Source organism: Epinephelus lanceolatus, chromosome 8 (genome assembly GCF_041903045.1).
Source record: "Epinephelus lanceolatus isolate andai-2023 chromosome 8, ASM4190304v1, whole genome shotgun sequence".
Taxonomy (NCBI): Eukaryota; Metazoa; Chordata; class Actinopteri; order Perciformes; family Serranidae; genus Epinephelus; species Epinephelus lanceolatus.
The window spans coordinates 38,740,361-38,754,615 of record NC_135741.1 but is presented as its reverse complement, the minus strand read 5'-3'; the positions used below and the strand labels follow the sequence as shown (position 1 = coordinate 38,754,615).

Below are 14,255 nucleotides of genomic sequence, written 5' to 3'. Positions count from 1 at the left end.
TCATGTCTGTCTTATTCATAAAATTCATTATTTAATTCATTTGATTCATTAATGGCCTCATAGCTCGTCCACTTAATCCATCATCTTCTGTGCTCGGATTCTTCATTTCTAAATCTCTCTTATAGTTAACATCCATTTCTTAATTGATGGACTTCCAGATTCAACAGCAAATGTCCTCACGCTACAGGGCCTTCTAAATTTAAGGAGGGTCACTGTCCCTTTTACAATTTTTGAAGAAGCCATACTCCATGAGGATGTTGTAGCAGTCATCCGCCACCTGAGGGTGCAGCAGAGCAGCAGGGTGCAACAAAACATGTCAGGGAGAGTCACAGTTTGGGAGTTCAATGAGGAAAAGAAGAGTAAAACCTGGAGGTGATTGAGGACCTCCATGAGAGCAGATGCATACCTTACTTGAATTGTTTTAGTGGAAGAATCTTTTAATGACTTTTATATCTAGAGACCTGATGAATCGTCACACTGTGAGCTACCAAGGCTGCTGTTATGTCACAAACAGATGTTGGTCTGAATGCTCTGTAGCATCTCCAAACATCACAGGCAGCACAGGAGCACAAAAAAACCCTGTCACCCACGATATTAGTATCACCAGCATATTTGATACCTCTGCTTTTTGCCAGCACACCATGCCAGATGTTATCACAAAATCCTTTGATGCCCCTGTGCCAGCAAGAGCCGTGACCAAAAGCGTTGTGTTTTCAGGTTGTCAATCTGTCTGTCTATATGTATATACATCTGTCTGTCTGTCCATCCATAAGTATCACGTCCCATTCTCGTGAATACTACATCTCAAATCACCTTAAGGGAATGTATTCAGATTTGGCACAAACATCCACTTTAAATCAAGGAAGAACTGATGAGATTTTGGTGGTCAAAGGTCACTGTGACATTGCATCTGTCTCATTCCTGTGAACATGGTATTTCAAGAACACCTTGAGGGAATTTCTTCAAATGGCACAAACGTTCACTTGGGCTTAATGATGATGAATGATGATGAATGCATGAATGATGAATAGATTTTGGTGGTCAAAGGTCAAGGTCACTGTGACCTTGCATCAGTCTCATTCTCGTGAATGCCATATCTTCAGAACACCATGAGGGAATATCTTCACATTTCGCACAAACATCCACTATGAGACAAAGATGAACTGATTAGAATTTGGAAGTCAAAGGTCAAGGTCACTGTGACCTCAACTGCCATGTTCTTGTAAACTAAGTATCTCAAAAACACCATAAGAGAATTTCTTCAAATGTGGCACAAAAATCTATTTGGACTCAAAGATGAACTGAGAAGAACTGGTGGTCAAAGGTCACTGTGGAAGGAATTTATATGCTAATTATCACAACATTTCACACAAACACCTAATGGGATAAAATGATGCAATGACAACATTTTATATCCAAAAGGTCAAAGGGCATCTTCACTGTGACATTGTAATGTTTTGCAAAAACCCTGGTCAGATACTGAATTGGTGATGCTAATCTTGGGTGCCCACCTTGAAACTGTGCTGTAAAGATCTTCTGTGCTGCCTGAGAGCATCCATGTTTTCAGATATGTATGTAAACTGTAACTGCAACTGCAAGGCGGAAATTCAGATTTTTACAGATCACAGCACATTTTGAAGCCCATCACATCTGCCTAAATTTTGTCACTGGTCACTTCTCAAAACTCATCTTAGATACACTGTTACAGTAAATTATGATAACAGAAGTGGTTGTCTCATGGTGGCTAAATTCAAGTGAAACCAAAATAAAAGTTCATCCTATAAATGTGCAAATGCAATCTTTCTTATCATACACAAATCCCCAAAGATTTCAATTGTGTTCCCGTTTAAAGGGGGCATTTATTTATGTGACATTTTAAGATCAGTATCTCATCACCCTATTTAAACATTACCAAATGAGTGAGTGGATGACTACTGCTAACTTACAAAGCTTTAAATGGTCAGGCTCCTTTATATTTTAGAGAGCTCATAGTGCCATATTATCCCACTAGAACACTGGGTTCTGAGAACGCAGGGTTACTCGTGGTCCCTAAAGTCTCCAAAAGTAGATCAGGAGCCAGAGCCTTCAGCTATCAGGCTCCTCTCCTGTGGAATCATCTTCCTGTTACGGTCCGGGAGGCAGACACCATCTCCACATTTAAGACTAGCACCTTCTCTCCTTCTCTCTCTCTCTCTCTCTCTCTCTCTCTCTCTCTCTCTCTCTCTCTCCTTTGCTAACACTCATATCCTGTTACTGCATCTTGCTAACTCGGCTCTACTGCATGTCCCTAACTCTGCTTCTTCTCCGGAGCCTTTGTGCTCCACTGTCTCTCAGGTTAACTTCTATCACAGCAGTGCCTGGATAGTGTGACGTGTGTGATTGTGCTGCTGCCGTGGTCCTGCCAGATGCCTCCTGCTGCTGCTGTTATCATTAGTCATACTTCTACTGTCATTATACACATGTGATTATTGTCACATATATATACTATATTAATATATATCTACAGCATATTGTACCACAATAGTTGTAATTATTATTGTAATATTATTACTTAAATTAAAGTTATTGTAAGCTACTGTCATTACTGTCTGTCCTGCATCTCTCTCTCTCTCTCTCTGTCTCACTGTGTCATACGGATTATTGTTAATTTATTATGTTGATCTGTTCTGTATGACATCTATTGCACGTCTGTCCGTCCTGGAGGAGGGGAGTTTTCCTTATCCGCTGTGAGGGTCCAAAGGACAGAGGGATGTCTTATGCTGTAAAGCCGTCTGAGGCAAATTGTTATTTGTGATATTGGGCTTTATAAATAAAATTGATTGATTGAATTGATTTCCAAACTGAATAGGGTGATGATACAAAAAGAGGCGCAACATGTTTATCATCTGCAACAGAGCCAAAAAGAAAATGTTTGAAACAACATATGAATATTATGTTCAACTAAAAAAAAGTATTTTACTTGGCAGTCCACTATCTGCACACAGGATGTGTAGAAACCGGACACTAACTAACCACACAGAACTTAATTGATGCTTTATCACTGAGAAAGAGTCGTATAAAGGAAGCCAGAGTATGAACAGTGGATTTATGACAGGCTGAACTCAGTGAACACATGAACTATGACCATGGTCTGAAGCCAATCACGAAGCACAGCTCTCTCAGTCATGGCTTTAAAAGTGCTGGAAAACAGAGCTCTTTAGACGGGTGAAGTGTTTCAGACTCATGCAGGTGAGCACAGATTACATTTATTTGAATGTGGAGATATAAAGTGAGCTCTGCTTTGGGCGACAGTTATCAAATCAATGCTTATGAGTCTGATTATTTCAGTCATGTGGTCTGATTTAGCTCTGGGGCTGATTAAACGGTGACTAACATGATTTATATGCACCTTAACTAAGTTTAAATGTCATATTTTATATGTAATACCATAAAACCATGTTCAAGTCAACATTTGTCAGTGTTTACTGTAGTCAAGTTTATGTGTCCAGGCTAAGCAGTGAGTGAACAGTGATTACCGGCAGAAGATAAACCTCTGAGCGGAGAAAGAACCTCCCACATGGACTCCAACACTGCCGGTGGCGTACAATATGATCGCTGGAACGAGGACAACATTAACATGAACGTAGAGGCATCACAGTCGACTGCCATGAGGTGAGACTCAATAATGGTGCTGGACATAAAGACGCAAAGATCAAATGTAAAGTTTTCATACTGTTGAGAATTTTCTGATGCTGTACACTTGTGTATGTGTTTGATGGGGTTAAAGAAAGGTGAGTCTCAAATCATAAAATATAAAGTTAGCTTTTAAAATGTGACACCAGTTGAATTCTACAGTAGCTGTTAAGCTTTGTGAAGCCTTAATAATAAAAAATAAAGTGACATTGTGGTTAAACCTGGTCATAAAACAGTGTTTCCTGTTAACCAAATGCTGTTTGATCTGACTGCCTCCCTCTCTGTTACATTCACAGGCTGTACAACAGACTGTGTATCGGCACCACTGGAGTAGCTCTGAAGGCGGCGGGAGCTTTGGCTGCACTGGTGACTGTTTACATGATAGGATACGTGACAGGATACTATGTCCATAGGTGCTGATGTTTTAGCCCTGTCAGGAGAGAGAGGAGCTTTAAGATTCTGGATAATGAACAACTTTAAAAAGTTTTGTAAATAAAAATCACTGTGTCGTACGCATTATCTCTGTCCTGCCTCAGCCTATGTGCTTAGTTTCTGTTTCAGTATTTAAGTCATCAGAAGAGAAGTCTCTCTGTTGCTTTTCTTCACAAAGACTTGCATGATGTTAAAGCCTGCATCACCACGCTGCTGTCACTGGCTTCAGGATCACTGGCATGATTTTCTTTTTAACTGGAGGGCTCTCAGCTGCAGGGGTCAATGCTGCAGCTGGTTGAGCATCAAAAGTCTTTTTCATTTTGTTAATCTCCAAACAACAACTTTCTCTTTCAGTAACATTCAGCAACCAACATGGCATTCATCCTGCATGTAAAACTCATTCTAGTTAGTAGTTTATTTAACAGACGTATGATCAGACCAAAAGGCACTACATGAAACCTACATGTGCTGTATTGAACACACAGTGTCTGTAATGACTTTTCAAGTAGAATATCATCTTCTGCACAGGAGATGATGCATTTTAACAGCTTCGAAGAACTGGGTGGTCAGTATGAGCAACTACAACCCCTGCAGCTGAACAAAAAACAATAGCACAACCAAGAGAAACCCAAACTTTGACGTTCTGCTCAACTGTTTGGTAGGGAACATTTTGCACTCCAATATGACGGCTCTGTGGTGAAGGATTTTCCAAGATAGGCATAGTTTTTCAACATGTCATAGTTTCAGAGATTGTACTGAACATTTGTTTAAAAACGTGCTCTACCAAATGTTTCATTTATCCATTAATGGTGCGGGTAGTAAAGCTAAGCTAATGTAATTAACGATTTGCTGCAAAAAAAAAAGAGGCTAAAATGCTAAATGGTAAAATAATAAAGTTCTAATTTTTATGACATATAAAAAAGGATGACTATTCATTGTTGTTAATGTTTAATGTTATTACATCATATATTTGATGAAAAAGAAAATGATATCAGTATGATTTTTACCATTTCATAGATGTTTTCAAAGTACTGTCATGGTCTAAATATGTAGAAACTATTACTGGTAATACTACTAATTCCATGTCAACAAATGTCTATATGTTGGTAGTATACTGTTATAATGCTTGTAATATGTGATATGGATTGTCATTTTTGTTATTTTTGCTGCAAGGAAATAAAAAAATGCAAAGAAACAAATTCTCCATTGCTTTTTGTTGTTATATGGCTTGTGGCCTTCATCAGGGTCATCATACAACATGTTACAAAAAACACTGAGTAAGATTATTAATATGTTCCATTTGAACCACAAGACAATTTCCCTTCTCCATGCACCTTCAATGCAGTGAAGCTGTTGCAGAAATCTCTACATCAGCAACTGGACACATTTCTTTAATGGGCAAAGGCGTGGTGCACGGTGCATGGTGGTGCAGTGGTTAGCACTGTTGCCTCACAGCAAGAGGGTTCTCCTGCTCCCTCCCAGTCCAAAGACATGCAGGGTAGGTTAATTGTTGACTCTAAATTGCCCATAGATGTTAACATGAGTGTGAATGGTTGTCTGTTCACCTGTCCATGGGAAACCCCGCCTCTCACTCCACGTCAGCTGGGATAGGCTCCATGAATAGGATAACCCTACGACCCTGAATAGGATAAGCAGTTACAGATAATGAATGGATGGATGGATGGAGTTACAGTCCTGGGGTTCACAGTTTTTCAAGTCTGAAACAGGTTATGGGATCCTCAGTTTTCCCAAAAAATACATTTCAAGGTTTATCTGAAGACAAAACGAGATAAAAGTCTGAGTTTAACAAATTAAGTGGATATCTTCCAAAGTTATAATCTTTTAGTGCCAAATCCCGTCTTTCTGTTACTGTCCTTCTACTGCAGGTCAGTGCAATTGGTTGATCATATAAACATTTATTTTTATACATATCATACAGTATATGTATATACCAGACACTACTACCATAAAGCAGAAACATATTGGGCTACAATAAGACAGTGTGGCACATAAGAAAAGTTGACATGCATGTCAGGTGGTTTATTGAGTTCATTTCTAATTTGTCAGATCAGCTCCACCATATCTGCTCCAAATCACTACTACAGCATTTAATTTAGAAAATAAAAAAGCCTCTCTTATCTGGGGGAAATGATTTTGATATTGAGGAAGCAAATGTAATTCCGGTGGTGATAAAACATTTCAGTCCTACAAGTGCAGTTAGCCAATGTGCAAAGTCCAATACTTACAACATATGCACTTTGCTGCTATCAACCATTCCTATTATCATTTATAATACATTCTTACAATCAACCACCGAGGTGTTAAGAAATTTATAGATGTAACAGAGGGTCTGCTTATTTCATCAGATTATTAAGAACAGATTCATTTCACCACTGAGAAAGACAAATGTCTGTGCTGAAATTAAAATCTCTCTCTCTCTCTCTCCTCTCTCTCTCTCTCTCACACACACACACACACACACACACACACACACACAGTGGCTGTAGCTCAGCAGGTAGAGTGAGTTATCCACTGATCGGAAAATAAGCATTTCGATGTTCCAGTCCACACATCAAAGCATTCTTGGGCAAGATACTGCACTCCAAATGTGTGTGAGTGCCTGTGAATGGTGATGATGATGAGCAGGTGGCACCTTGTATGGAAACCTCGGCCTCCAGTGTGTGTGTGTGTGTGTGTGTGAATGGGTGACATGCCATTGTGGCATGTAGTGTAAAGCACTTTGAGTGGTCTGAAGTCTAGAAAAGGTGCTATAGAAATGCAAGTCCATTTACCACTTACATACACACACACACACACACACACACCCACACACACACACACACACACACACACACACACACGCACAGCCTGTATTATACTGTATATGTATTACAAATGATGTGCTATCAAAATTTAAATTTTCTTGTTTTTATGCTCTGATGACAAACAACCAAGAACTCCCACTGTTGTATTTGAACTAAATCTGACTGTAACATCAGCAGTGGTCCAACAAACCCACACTGCCCTCATGTGTCCAAATAGAAACAGTCATACAGCAGCTCTAAAAACTGAGGGAGTGCTTAATAAGACAATGTTTTCTTGGTGACAAGAACAGAACATGCCAGGTAAGCTAAAATGTGACAAGTGAATCCAGCAGGTTTTTAGCCTACCAGGTGCCATAAAATCATATGCTACTGTGTGGCACCCTGTCATATCACAGACATATTTAGTATTTTTGTCACTTAAAAAATATTAAAGATGATGCAATGAGTCCATGTCAGCTGCAATAGTCGAGAATAAGCCAACAGTGTTACACACACGCAAGCACACTCACATGTCCATTGTAGACAATATGGCACTAAGGAATTAGGCAGCAAAAGAACAAGGAAAGCATGGCAGAGAAGTTAGACGATATTTTTAATGAAAAGTAAGGTTAAATTAACAATTTAATGAATTAATGACTGAACTGATGACTGGATTTAACCGTTTAAAGAACACACAAACATGTTTCATTTTACCTGAACATGTCATGTAAGTAAGGTAGGGGTTCTTGATGTGTTTGAAGGTCCAAAGTTTCTTAGATAATCTATTTGGCAACATATATTTTTCATAGCACTACAAAACAAGTGTAAAGGTAACATTTTAGATAGTCTTAAGAGTTTTCGGTGGTCTTATTGGCAATCTATCAAAAATCCAAAATTCAGAGTTCACCCTATGGCATGTAAAAAAATATTCACATTTACATAGGTTTGGCTGAGAAACCAGAGGACAGGGCAACCGTCCTTCAACAACTATTTAAACTGTGCCAACAGCACAGTTTAACAAATCATTTTCCCTCCAGAGCACTGCTATTCTAATGTTTTTAACAAAACTTAACCTGCATAAAAGGTTCAGGGTTACTAATATCAAAATGAAATCATTTAATCAAGTTTAATTTTTTTTAAAATTTTCTATTAATCTTTATTTGTCATTATATCAGAATGTTATATGATAAAAGGTCTTAGCAGTAATGGAGTGAGTGTATTCATGCTGCAGTGAATTACTGTTACTGTTACTCATGAGCACTCATCATGTGAGATCTATCACACCAGAGTCTCTGCAATGTGAGTTACATACAAGTTAAGCAGACATGCAATTACACTACCATTTACTTCTAACAAAATATTTCCAGATAATCTCAATTGATAGATGACATAATTGTTAAAATTTTAATGTTTCATGCTCTGTTCTGTTGCAATCACCATATTCACTTTCACATTTAGGGAGGGAGCAGCAAAGAACAGTTATTGGGTGAAACACAGTTCACATACCTGCGCCTGTTCAGACACAGCAGAACACTTAGGTTTGGTCTTTGTTTACTATGGCTGTACTGAAATGTAGTTAGCCACTTTTGGCCCGTTTCTGATCAGCTGTGTGAGGGGTTATCATGCGGTGGGGAAATCCGTCAGTGTGATGTCAAAGCCTGTGGACAGTCGAGAGGCGGGTCTGAAGGAGCCCAGGACGTCCAACTCCACAGCGTGTCTGAGCAAAATGAAACATGGATGAGGAGGTCGCTGAAAGTTGGGAGGAAGCTGCTGATAGTGGGGTAAATAATTTAAGTCCAAATGTACCTTCTTATGCTTAAGACGATTATCTTTTTGGGTAGATTCTTCATATTTACAAGGTTGCTTCTAGAAGTTCCCATAACGTTGTTCTACGTTAGCGACTCCCACGGGCCAACAATGTGGCTAAGCTAGCGTTAGCTTTGAGAAACTTGGCGAGCTAACGTCAAGTAGCTAGCTAGCGAGCGAGACAGGCTTAACATGGACTTAGCCAACTAACTAGCCCAGTGACGTTGCTATTTCTAACAAATTTCTCATAAAATAACGTCAGTGTGTCTTATTATTAACTAGCGGTGGCTGGCTAGCGAATACAGTGATATGACGCGGGCTAAACTCACGAAATTAGAGTTCCTGGTGAAATGCTTAGGCTGTGGTTAGCTAATGCTAAGCTAGCTGTTTATTGCATGGCTAACATGGAAAATGTGTTAATTGAATGATAGTTAAGGCTGCATGTTAGCAAATGTACACAGCTCGCACAAGACTGAAGACACTTCCTCGACCCTCTCTCGTCTCATATTCCATTCCATATAACGTTACGTTACATTTTGTAAAGCTAATAACTCTTATTAAACATTGATTGACGCTGTTCCCCGAAATAATGACTAACGTTAACCGACCTACTCTGTGGAAAACGACTAGCAGCGTTTAGATCAGTTCAAATTGTCGAAATGTTACTGTCAAAGTGAGCAAGTAACTTTACAAGAGCGATTGTTGAACTTATTTTGGTCACTATTACAGTGTGGTTTATTTAGCACGTTTTACTACAATAGAGCTTGCCTTTAATTCTATAATACCAGCTTGTCTTTCTAACTTAGTGATTTCCTGTAGTTGACAAGGCCGTCAAGGGGACACCAATTTCGGCCATGTTGTCAACTACTGGCCGGGGCAGGAGCTAGTTGTGTTGCCAAACTGGCAAGTTGGTAACATTTAGCTAAAATTAGCCACCGCCGCGGTAGTTTGGCAGACTATTGCTAGCTCGTGACGTCAAGAACGTGGCTCCGAGAAGTTGGTCAAAACGCCAGCAGCTTCTTTACATGTCTTCATGTGGGTAGTCGATGTAAAACTCAGCTCATCAAACCTTAAATTAACCGTTTTCGCTGGCAACATCAGCCGGCTAATGTTAGCTAGTTGAGTACTTTGTGTTATGACTTGTCAGCTGTCTAACACATGTATAAATAGCTTGTAACTGAACCCTGCTGTCCATCCACTCTCCGACTCGCTTAATAGCTGCCACACTTGTATTTTTGCCCCAAATCAATGGGACTATGTTGTTTGTTTACACAAATACATGTTTGCATTATTTTTTTCTCCACAGGAAATGGAAAAACGGTTAGAAGAGAAGCTAAGGATCAGCCAAAAAGAAAAGTAAGCTCTTAGAAGGAGAAGAAACGTGGTCCATATTTGTGACTTTTTAAACGTTTGCTTAAATTTACATTCAGACTATGTTTTTTTTCCCCTATGTCTCTTGCTTATTTGTAAAAGTACATACCTGGACATAACCTAAACCTTTTTAATAATTATTAAGAGCCCCTCTGCAGCTCACTGTACAGGTGATTTACCAAGTGCCAGTTTATTTCTAGGGATGCACAAATTAGATCCACTCATGCTGTTACTCTTCATTCATTTATTTTCTAAGTGAGCTTTATTGTAGCACAGATCCAAACAGTTCAGAAATTGTCTTGACAAGTTGTACTAAGTTTGTAACTTAATGTAGGGAAAACAAGAATCAGTAGTAAATATATTTGTATTTCTTTTAAGTCTTTTTGCTATAAATGTGTCATCTAAGCTTTTATCAGTGCTGCCTTCCTCACTTCATGGCCCCTTCCTGTCTGTCGTATCATTAATTTTGGGTTGACTGTGTCCTGCTGATCTGCTTCTAGAGAGTCCAGCAATATTTCCTCACGATCTCCACTGAGGACAACCATGGTGATACAGGATGACTCCCTACCAGCAGCCCCCACACCTCAGATACGCATTTTGAAGCGGCCTGCAAGTAACGGGTCATTGGGATCACAATTAAATCAGAACAGGCCTACGCCACAGGTCAAGTCTCTGGCCCAGCGTGAGGCAGAGTACGCCGAGGCCAGGAAGAGAATACTGGGCAGCGCCTGCCCAGAGGAGACGCCTCAGGACAAACCCAACACAGACAGGTAATAATACACAAATATTGACAGTTTAACAGTTTTAGTTACAGCCTGATAAGGCCTTTCTGAAGGGCACTTGCAATTGAGTGTTCAACATTGTGCCGAAGACGGTATTTTACTTTTTGTGAGCAAAGTAGAAATTAGAGAGAAATGCAGTAAATGAGTAGGTATTATTTTAGGGTTGCTCCATGCACCTTAATTCTAGTAATTAACATCTTTGGTTGTTGAGTATTGAAATGTGTTCATCATCAAAGCACAGTGCCATATTTTACTCTGATTACAAAACAGTGTTTTTCATTCACAACTTTATTTATCCTTTGTCTATACTACTTTTAGAGTACAGTCCTGAATTAGATGGGGGGACAAAACATAACAAAATGAAAGTCAAGCCTTAAAGAAGACATTTAACAGTAGCAACACAAGCTAACTGTCAGAACATTAACTAAGGCAGTGGCCACTAAAAAACAAAACTATTCCCAGCTGAAGTCTTGGCGACTTCACCTCCTGAAATTACTTTTTTTTTTTCGTTTTATAAACTACAGCTTGGACAAGCACATTGCTTTGACAGGAGGTGGAGCTCCTCTCTTGTTTTTTACACTACATAAGTTAATTGACTGAATAAGAGGAAGTTCTTTTCATTTGTGTTCAGTGGGATTTTAATGGTGGTGAATTGTGCCAAAAATTTCTATAAAAAAAAACCCAAAACAGAAGAATGAACAATAAGAAAAATAATAATAATAATTTTCAAGCTAACTCCCTAAAACCAAAAGGGAACACTAAAGTCATGCATGCATCCTGTAGTAAGGATAGTTTAGGAGAAAGATTTCCATTGAAAACAAGCTGCTGAAACTTGCCCACTAGAAACAAGTTGTGAGTCATTTATGTGCAGCAGCTGGCACATGTCAAAAGGCTGCTGTCGCTAATTTATTCCCATTGCCTCTTATTCTCCCAGGGCAGGGCGCAATAATTCTACATTGCCTTCAGAGGACACCCGATCAAACAATCACACTGTCCGGCAGCCAGCCGGCCCAGACGGCACCCAAGGGTTCCGACAGCACAGATAAGTGGACCCTGGGGCCACCCAGCCATTGAGGGGAGAAAGATCAAGGGCCACCAGAGAGCAAAGACAGTACTGTGTTCTTAAAACTTCCTTCCTTCAATTCCAGTATATCAGATGGGCTGTGAGTACAGCCGCACCTCTGCCCCACTCTTCCCACTAGCAGTTGCGTGGAACTGTCAGGGAGTGAGGAACTGCAGGTGGAAGTCAAATAGAAATATGCTCTCTTCTCTCCCCACTCAAGTCTGTTTGACACTGTGATTATGGACATCTTCTGGACTCACTGTGATGATCCCTTTAAAAGACGCCCTCACCTCCATCTCTCCTCCTCCAGTGCCCAGTGGCTCCGTCTCAAGATGCCGGCAGAAGCAAAGACTTAAAGTGAGAGGAGCCGCAGTGATGGGCCCTTAGCAAAATGAGATGAGCTGGTACTCGGGCAGCAGCTTCTCCCCAGCAATAATACCAGACATCACTTACACACCTTTTACATACATGTTTTTAATTTTCAGATGTTTGCTCACTAAATTTTTATCTTTTGTTTTCTTGCTTGTCTTTAATCATCTATACTAGGGATGCTCTGGTATCTGCAGAGTGCTGATAATCATACTTCACATCATACATACACCACAAAGGACCTGTTCATTAAAACAGTATTTAATACTGAGATTTTTTTTTAAATAAACCTAACAATATCTGCAGTTTTTATGGAATAGGAAGTTTTCACATTTTTCACCTTTGTTTGATGGTTAAATAGTCTCTACGTCGTGTTTAGGTTTCTGCGTAAAGTTTAAACACAGACAGCTTGTGGTGGGCTGCAGGTTGTGGTGTCAGATGCCCCACAGTAAACTCACCATTAAAGCCGAGTATCAAACCGGTACTTGTCTGGTAACTGAGCTGTGAGCATTATCAGTGCACCCCTACAATGTAAAATTGCCATTTGTTTTTAAAAACTGAGGATCGTGAGTGTCAAGTTGTTTATCTGACAAGTTCTGTTTAAGGTTTGTCTTTTGTTTTTTAATTGAGCTTTTCAGCTGTCTTCCTTGGACCGTCACATCATTATTTCTATTTAAAGGCAAAAAAAAAGATATGAAAAGAAGGTTGTGGATTCAAGTCTGTTTTTAAGTAGCTTTTCTGCCTTTTGTATGAGATGGCAGCGATGTCAGAGCAGTATTTTAATCGAAGCGAACCAAAATCCCATTTTAAAATCAGCCTGTATATACATCAGTTAACTCAGATGTCATTATTTGAAGGCGGTGTTGGCAACAACTCCAGGGAGGGTCAGATGGGAGGAATGAATTTACTGCCGTAGTTCACAAACCTCTCCATCATATAACCACCTCGTCAGCAGCGTGCTCGTTTCTTCATGTCCTTTACTGACGTACAGTACGTAGGAACTCAGGTGCAAGTGAACGAGACTGAATGAATGAAATGAACTAAGATTGTATTTTTCCAGTGGGTTCCATTGCTCAAAAAGCAAGTGTCCGTAATAAAGCTTGGGTTGGCACTTTGTTAGAAACAGTGCTATTCAGTGAAATGTAACTGAACGATGTCCACGTCCCAAGATGAATGAATGCCAGGGTTTCTTTTTGGTTTTTTTTTTTTTGTCCGATTGTTAGCATCTTAATCACATCAGAAACGTAACATTACCCCACTGATTGTTCAGTGACTGATGGTCCTCTGCTGAAATAGAAAATGGAGACACAGCTGTATGTAAACCAGAGAGGTAGTGACTAGTTGTATGACCAGAACCATTGTGCCCAATAGATGTTCTTTATTTGTCCAAACAGAGAAGAGATCTCAATAAAGCCATATTCAGTGGTGCACATCATCAATAGAAACGTTCTTGTAATGGTCAAATTCAGCTTGTGCCTCCCGTATCACATCTTTGCTTCCTGGTTGTCGATTTTGTTACTGTACTTAAAGAAACCGAATATATCCGAGGGAGTATTCACAATACTGGTAAGAGATTCTAGTTCAGGAAAGAAAGCAGCAGAGCAGGAGACAAACGGGTGTAGCTGAGCTCTGAGTGAGAACACAAACTGCCTGTAAATACTGATTTAATAAAATGATTTGCAAGAAATGTCTTTGGTGATGCATGTCCATTTCTCTACTTTAAATTAGCAGGCTGGTGATTTTGTCCAAAGCAGCTGATGATAATGTGTGTTTGAACTCAACAGGAACATTATTCAGTTTAACATACTTCCAACTGACACTGATCCCACTGACAGCTGTGGATAATTCAGAGTAACAAGTGCCAAATATTACTGGAAAAACATGTTGCTATTGAACATTTTAAATGTTATTTTTCAAAGCCTTGAGCATTGCAAATGAAACTCCATTCACCTCTGG

At 39.6% G+C, this 14,255-nt stretch overlaps 1 protein-coding gene and 1 long non-coding RNA gene across 2 annotated transcripts; both read left to right on the top strand.

The window, feature by feature from the left end:
* Window positions 1–3,130: 3,130 nt before the first annotated feature.
* On the top strand, window positions 3,131–3,532 carry LOC117258673 (uncharacterized). Its single transcript, XR_004501778.2, has 2 exons — window positions 3,131–3,228; window positions 3,489–3,532. It is a non-coding gene; the product is annotated as an uncharacterized LOC117258673 (long non-coding RNA).
* A 4,989-nt stretch (window positions 3,533–8,521) lies between these two features.
* szrd1 (SUZ RNA binding domain containing 1) lies at window positions 8,522–13,986 on the top strand. Its single transcript, XM_033628427.2, has 4 exons — window positions 8,522–8,689; window positions 10,021–10,070; window positions 10,586–10,855; window positions 11,802–13,986. The coding sequence occupies exons 1-4, from the start codon at window positions 8,642–8,644 to the stop codon at window positions 11,911–11,913; spliced, it is 480 nt and encodes a 159-aa protein (XP_033484318.1). The 5' UTR covers window positions 8,522–8,641; the 3' UTR covers window positions 11,914–13,986.
* Window positions 13,987–14,255: the final 269 nt, after the last annotated feature.